We start from the raw sequence: 8,072 nt of genomic DNA on the forward strand, positions 1-8,072 counted from the left end.
TTAAAACTTACCATGCCCTGCTTAAGCCCTGTAACATTTGGTGCTGGTGCAAAAGGCAGCAAAGAGTGCTGTCTCCAACAGCAGGGGATTAAAGCAGAGCAGCTGACTTAGCTACTGCTTCCCAGCTGTCTGGGCTGCACTCTGAGCGGACCCACATTGGGCTCCAAAGGAACCAGCCACCACGGTGTGAAGCACAGCAGTGAGGGCAGGCACTAAAAGGGAAGAGAGCCAGGGCGTGGCTGAACTGCCCCAAACAGATCTGCTGATGTTTCTGGGCTGATCTTTTATTATTTTATTCAGCCTGGGAAAACAAAAACCCCCACCTTTCCCATGTAAGAAGAGTCTTAAAATTCAATTTCAAGCCCCAAACCTGAGCGATCCAGGCATTAACAGTGACTTGGATCCAGGTAATATTTTCAGTCTGGTGATATTTAGCAGCAAAGAGGATGTCTGGCAATACACACCTAAGGCAAACATTCAAGAAAACCATTTTGTACCCTTTAAACTTGATCTGACATGTTTAAGAGAAGTGCACATGGCATTTCAGAGCAGCCCCAAACCAAAATGTGAGAGACTTGAGATAATTTAAGATAACTAAAAAAGAAAAAAAATCAGAGTGACTGAGCACATCCAATGGGCAAAGATCAAATAAGTTGGTGGATTCTCATCCTGCATTAATGGGAAAAACAGCAGTTCTTCATCAGAGCCCTTAGTAATCTGCATTAATTGCATCACTGTTATTTGCTGGTGGATAGGATCCCCCGGGGACATCTGTCTGGAAGGAGGACAGGGTACAAATGAACGTGCTTTTCCAGAAGAATGCCCGAGGCCAACTTCCTTGACAAGGAGCCATTACAGAAAAGGCTTTTCACTCAAAGCCTAAGAAAGGTCAATCATTTACACTGATGCCAGAAGCTGTTATAACTTGGAGAGAGCATTTGTACCACATGGATGGCCTTTAACAAGGCAACACAGAGAAGAGGCTTCTTATAAGCCTTGTTCTGCCTTCACAGAGGCACTGTCCCATTCCTCAATCCGGCTGTCTTGCACAGAGCTGTGCCACATCTGGCTGCCTCTGCAGCTGCTGGACACCCCTCTTCCACTGTACAAAGCGAAAGAGTTCTTGGAGTTCACAGCTGAGAAGTCTTGAAGAACATTTTTCTTGAAGATTCACAAAAGAGATGGAAGAAACTTGTGAGTTATTACTTTAAAAAGATGCAGGATTTTTAAGCTAACCTCTCAACCTGTGATCCCCACTCCCATAAGGGTAATTGCCCTCTGTACCTGATGATTACTCCTGCTTGCTGAGCATCACTCTTGTAGTCTGGGCTTCCCAGGCCCACATCAGTCAGCCAGCCACAGGTGATGCTATTTCCCATGGAGGCACCGCTGAGGTGTTCACAGAAGTAGCTGTGAAGGTACCAGTGGTCAGGGTGGCAGTGAAGGCAGCCTAGGTACGGGACACGTCCTCGTGCCCTCTGCTTCAGCTCCTCCAGCTGTGTCAGTGAGGAACTGCTCTGTTTGTGAAAAAAACAAAACCCCACTGACGCATGGAAGGTCTCTAGTGCCTGCTTCAGTCCTTCCTCAGGAGCAGAGGCCTAGGAAGGTGATTTCCCCACAGACATACACTTCCTTCTATACCCAACACAGGCGATCCAAGGGAGGAGCATTAGGCCTGGGGGCTAGGAGGCACCCTGGCGGCCAAATGGCACAGTACAGATCTACTTTTAGAGAAGCCAGTGCCAGCCAGGTGTCAGTGACAGCACATATGTGGAGCCATCACACCCAGGGTAGCTGAACGTCCACCCAGATCACCACAGGGCTGCTGTGCGACCACAGATGGAGCCTGCTGCTTCATCTACTCGCACATGTCAGGGCCCTAGGCTGAGGAGCACAAAGCTAGACCAAAACAGAGCTTTGGGGCTCTCTCTTTTCCTCACTGACACAGAGTAACAGCACCAGCAATGCCGTGGAGACATGTGTGGGCCTAACCTCAGTGTGAAGCTGTGGGTGACACGACTTCTGTGGAGCCACTGCCTGTGGATGTCATCTGCCCAGGGACACCTCACCAACGCCCTTTCAGCACAGCAAAGGGAGAGATCCCATCTTGTTACAAAACATCAGCTACTTTAAGTACCTGCTGAGGCACCCAGCAGCAAACGGGAATGCTTTCCTGCTCAGGAGAGCAGCGAGGTGGTTGTGCATTTCCACAGCTTAGTGGACTGAGAGAGGGAATTTGGTGACAAGCCTACAGACACAATCAGGGGGTCTCCAAATAAAGTGAGTGACTCAACACCCTTCTCAAGTACAGGAACTCAAGAAGCCCTTGAGCAGATCGAGTCTCAAAAAACATGCAAGCGGTGCTGACGTTGCCAGAGAATAAATAGCAAGGGAGATGTCACAGGGATGCAAACACCAGGCTCCACCATCTGCGGCAGTCTGGGGGACCTGCTCTGAGGCACGAGGTCCAGCTCGGGCTGACAGCATAGGCTTAGCCTGGAGAGCTGGAAGCCAGATCGTCACCCTTCGCAACACCTTTCCTCGATAGTTCTCTTTTAAAAAGATCAGGTCCAAAAGCAGAGTTACTTGCATGAGCCAGAAAACTGATCCTAAATCAAAGAGACCAAATGCTGTCTGTAATAACATTCCACACAAATGGCTACAAAGGGGCTTTCTTCACTCACAGAAGAGCTTGTCCACAGGGAAGTAAAAACCTCCCAGAGATCAGCAGTGCATGGTAAATAAATCAGATAGCAATAAGGCAAGAACAACTCTCCCCCTAGTAATCTGACCTGGCTTTAAACCTCCGACTTTGGGGCTCCAAACCTAAGCGCACAGCAGCCTTTGGCTGTTACACCAGGAGCCTCTAGCTCGAGGGCTGCAGTTGTGCTCAGCTCCTAAGAAATGGATTTAGCTGCAGCTCAGTCCTTTTGGTTCTCCTGTACGAGCATGCCTCAGACATCGGGACAGCCCAGCATGTGCTTTCCAGCTCATGCTGGACCTCTTTTTGGGCAGCACCACAGAGTGCACACGTGTGGTTCTGAGCCAGGAGGTGCACAATGTACTGTCCCCACACGCTTCTGCAGACGGTTGTACATCTACTGGCAGGAAGGCTGGGCACCAGTGGTCTTCCCTAAATTAAGCAATTTGAAGATCATCCTTCCTCATTCTCATTTATTGATTTAAAAAATAAAAATAAAAAAATCGATGTGCTAGCCGCTTTGATATGTATGCTTCCCTGGCAAATTGCCAAAGCTATTGCCAGCGTGGTTCTCCATTCAGACTCCCAACCATTAAACACTTCTGCATGTGAACTTTTTGACCATGAGTTCATATGAACAGTATTTTGCTTTTGGACTCCATTATCTTTGTAGGTCCCTTTCAGCTGAACTAGTCTATCCTAAAACCCAGTCTCTCAGCTGTTGTTAGCACCTCATGGTCCTTCTCACTTATGGCTGGGGTTAATCTGATGCATGCAAACAAAGAAGTTCTTGCGTTGCTTTGACTGACGTCACACCTATTTATCTGTCTCACTATTAGATCAAAAGCATGTAATTACCTAAGCTCAGGGGAAACTGCCACTTGACTGGATGGGATTTTTGCATGGGAATGAGCAGCAGGTGCAAAATAATAATAAAACAAATAAATCAAATTGCAATGAAGTAGCTGAGCATACGTTAATATTCAGGACAAGATCACCCTTTACAACATTTGCAGCATCACAAGGGACTTTGTAGGCAATAAGTTTTCTAGACCTACCTAGGAGTTCTATACTTACAATAACCCCTGGGTAATAACCTCCAACAGTCACATTTTGGGTTCTTGTTGTAGCAGCTAGGCCCACCGTTAGAATTAATACTGACACAATGAGGAGAGTCACAGTTACGTAGAGGGAATTTCTTTTTCTTCTATTGAACGACCCTAAAAACACACATACACAACAGAATTTGCTAATTCCATCTGGGGACGGTCACTGTATCGCAAAATTCTCCTCCCACCACCAGCCACATAACAGTGAATTTCCTTTCTGGTAACGTGAGAATATTTTTGGTTTTGGCTGTCTCTTTTCACCTTCACTAACATGCTTTATCAACTGCTAACTAGGGCATCTGAATTCACATCTGTTTATCATTGCTTGGATATGGATGAAGAGAGCCTTAAGAACTGTAACTTGGCAAAGCTCACCTAGATAAAACAAAGCTTTCCAGTCCCTTCGAGTCTGGGACAATTGACCTAATGAGAAATACTACCATTAGGTATTCTTTTCTGATATGTCTGCTTACATCGAGCCAAGTATCCACACTCTACACCACCTGTTTTGAAGGGGGAAATTCACTGTTCACTGTAAACATATCAGAAGGCATCCACAATTTTCCATATAAATGAGACATCACCAGTAACAGCCACTTCCCCTGCGGTATCATCCTCTACTTTCAGCAAGGGCCAGGTATTTTTACATGTTTGAATAATGAATTTGTGGGTTAAGGAAACTCATATACAGCTGCCTAATTCTTTTTTTTTTTAATGTATTTATAGATCTCCCAAACAAACATAAATATAAAATAGTGATCCCATCAGCCAAGAGGAAAGCTGGCTGCCATCTTACGCTCAGCAAAATCTTTAGGGGTGTTTGTTCAGTGTGTATTCTGCAATCTTTAAATCACTTTGTGGAACAAGCCTTTTGATTATATTTCATGCATTATGTAAACACAACCCATCACAAGCGAGCAGCTGGCAGGATAACAGGCTGTAACGGTCCCCTGCCTGCCCCGGGGCTGCGCCTGCTCCCCGCGGCTGCCGGGACCACTCCAAATCCCATCCCTGCAGCCCGGGGCTCTCCAAAGCACCCAGGGAGCAGGCAGAGGCATTACCCACTCCAGAGGCTCCCAAGTGGTGTGCACACCACAAGCACCTTGCAAGGTATTTCAAAGCAGGGCTGGAACGCACCCCAGGAGCAAGGGGCTGCTTCTACCATGGAGCATGTTCCCTAGAGAAAACTCTATCCCAGCCAAACCCAGGACATGTTAACTTTCTTCCTAGGAGCTGATGTAGTGCTGTGTTTTGGATTTAGGAGGAAAATACCAGCTCCTAAGAAGAAAGTTAACTCCATCCCAGCCAAAACCAGGACAAAAACACCCCTGGGAGCCCCCATCTGAGGTGAGCAGGGCACTCTGGCAGCTTGCATGTGGTAGAAAAAACAGCCGCCGAAAGGAACTGCTGACTCAACGGGCTGACAGGACTTGGCCAAGCCAAACACCACTGTCCTGCCGAAATTCTCCAAAGGTAAATGCACTTCAGGCCTCACAAGGCAGCTTGCTGTCTTGACGATGGATGTTCCAGACTGTAAAGAAGGGCCTGCACCTTCTCCAGGGTCTGCAAATTTTTGCAACAAAGCTAAAGAGATCTTCTGTGTTCACCACAACAGCTACATGGACGCACATTGGTACAAACCACTTCCTTCCTCTGCAGGGACAGCTCTCCCCGTCAAGCAGAGACCCCACCACCAGCCACAGCACATCCTCACCAAGCTGGTCCATGCTCTGTGTTGGCACAGCCACAATCAGCTCCATGCTGAACCATCACATCCACAAAAAGCAGATGAGTTCAAAAGCACAGCCGAGTCCTGAGCAGGCTTACCACCCCACAACAAGGAGATAAAAGGCAGGAGGAGTTTGCAGGGAAAAACAGTGTCCTTTTTGACTTGCTAGCATCTCTGGAAGGAAAGCTCTTCTCCTGCTTGTGCCCTTGGGCACATCTGTAACTGCAGTAATGGGACATCACAAGGTCCAAAAGCAAGAGATCTGACAAGTGGTTAGTCAGTTCTTAGCTGGAGTGAATATCTAGACAGGTGCTAGTTCCAAATAAAACACAGATTTCAAATAACTGCTAAAGCATCCCTAGGGCCCAGGCTGGATCTTTTATCAGCACCCTCCTTTTATTCTCCTAAATCTGCCAAATAAGCTAATAATATAAAATCTGGACTTTTAGGTGTTTAAAATCCATCAAGATACCAGGCCATTCTGAACATACTGCCTCCCAAATACCAGAGCTTGTGCAACGCTCCAGTTCCAATGTCATCCTTTCAATGCAAGCATCACAGAAATGTCATGAAATACCAAACCACTGGGACTAAAGGTTCAGCTGAACAAAAAGCTTCAGAAAGGGGGGGGAGCAAGTTACTACCTTTTACAGGGCTTAGTTCTGAATGGAAGGAGGGAAGAACCTGTCTTGCTTAAACACACAGTAGGTCACCAACCTTCTGATCACCACTATAGCTTGGCTGGTAAATGAGAAGTAGAACAGCCATAAGTTCCTCACACAGCTTAAACTCTTTAGGGTTAGGCTGTGTGGGTGTGCAGATCCTCGTTTGCCTGTCAAACAGCCCTGCAGAGCCAGCCTGAATGAGTGCGTGGCATACACATGGAGCTACACACCGGTCCTTCTGCATTTCCCATTATCGATCCTTCAAAAAGTCACAATGAAAAATGGCAAAATATGCCATCTTCCTCAAAACCAGAGTATTTTGTAGTAACTTTTCTTCAAGAAAATGCTCTAAAACAAGAAGCTTGAAACATCACATATGCACTTGGAACTTGTTTCACAACCGTGCTCCCCACATTCGCATTTCTCCATTGTTTCCCAGCTCACAAGTGACACACACTAACATGCGATAGAGTGGAACAAAAGGTTTCCAATCAAAAAACTTCTGAAATCTTCTAAATATTCCTTAATAAGAGAGGGGAAAAAAAAAAGCCAAATGCTTTAATCCCAGGTCTGAAGAAAAACCACCATAACCCTTTAATTTGAAATCTCACGGATAATGCGATCATCTCCACTTCATCTCTGTTCTAGGACACTAATGTCATTATTCCTTTCTCTGAAAAGCTTCTTTGTTACACGTACATTGATAAAGTGGTTTTGTACTTCCAGAAGGACGCCTGCAGCTGCTTCAGCGGTCCTGTGGCTTGTAAACAGCATGCCCACTGATGGCTGCCCTGGCTAAATCACCCATCAGGACATTAATTTTTGCTGCGAAATTCCCCAGTAGCTTGGCTATTTTCCTCTTTGCTACTGAACCTGGTGCAGCTTTACGTGCAGGAGAGCAAAGCGAAGCCACAAGCGCTGCGCAGCTTTGCCATCTCTCCTTTTAAAAGGCAGTAACAGCCTTTTCTCTGTGATTTATCCAGATACCTCTAAACTTGCCGTGTTTAGAGGTATCTTGCAGTGTGAGCATATGAGGCAGCTCACGTTTAAGTCTGTGAGGCAGATGTAAAGAAATTAGCGCTGCGTATCACCTAATTCTTTCACTGGAATGGCACTCGAAATGCGTTCAGGCTTCACTAAGACCATTTTTACATCGAGCCCCAGAAACGTCCTCAGCACAACAGCCACAAACCCACCACCAACCGGGGTGTCAGCAGGGCGAGCCCCCTACGAAACCAGGGTGGTTTTCTGCAGATTGCTGCAGAAGTTCGGAGTGACAGCTACCTTCGTGTGGCCCCGATGTGCTCCAGCTCCTGCCGCCGGGCACAGCGCCGACTCCTCTCGGCGAGAGGGGGGACGAGCGTGCAGCGGGGCAGCCCCCAGTAACCACCGGTCCCCTACAGCCCCCGGCCCCGCCGCCCAACATGGCCGCGCCGCCGCCGCCCCCGCCCCCGGCCCCGGCCCCGCTTACCCACGGAGTCGGGCAAGGCAATGCCGCCCGGCCGCTGCTGAGTCAGGGCCTGCCGCATGCTGCCCGCCGGGCCCCGGCCCCGGCCCCGGCCCGGGCAGCGGCTCCGCGGCGCCTGCGCGCAGCGGCTGAGGCGGCTGCGGGGCCGGGGGCGGGCTCGGAGCCTGGTGGGGGCCGGGCCGGGGCCTCGCTGTGGGGCCCTAAGGGTATTGTGGGCTCCGTGCGACGCCCGAAATCCCACCCGGGAGTCCGAGCTCTGAGCTGAGGGACCCCTCGCTGAGCCGGGCCGGGCCGGTTCGCTTGGCTCGGCCCCGTTAGGAGCACCCTCCGAGCCGTGAAGCCCCGTGGCAGCCCCAATATCACTAGGGGAGAAGGGGAGGGGCGTTATAGACACACACCC

At 48.7% G+C, this 8,072-nt stretch overlaps 1 protein-coding gene across 6 annotated transcripts in view; it reads right to left on the minus strand.

Moving 5' to 3' along the window:
• Nucleotides 1-7,931, minus strand: part of TMEM255A (transmembrane protein 255A) — a 26,851-nt gene extending 18,920 nt beyond the window's left edge. For 3 of the 6 annotated variants that reach the window (XM_067005136.1, XM_048070568.2, XM_067005137.1), the window contains exons 1-2: nucleotides 7,489-7,664; nucleotides 3,779-3,921 (exon numbers count right to left, since the gene is read on the minus strand). In XM_067005136.1, coding sequence (XP_066861237.1) covers nucleotides 3,779-3,921; nucleotides 7,489-7,630 — 285 coding nt within the window. In that variant the 5' untranslated portion in view covers nucleotides 7,631-7,664. The other 3 variants (XM_048070566.2, XM_067005139.1, XM_048070567.2) reach the window with 3 other exon arrangements.
• Nucleotides 7,932-8,072: the final 141 nt, after the last annotated feature.

Source organism: Anser cygnoides, chromosome 13 (assembly GCF_040182565.1).
Source record: "Anser cygnoides isolate HZ-2024a breed goose chromosome 13, Taihu_goose_T2T_genome, whole genome shotgun sequence".
NCBI lineage: Eukaryota > Metazoa > Chordata > Aves > Anseriformes > Anatidae > Anser > Anser cygnoides.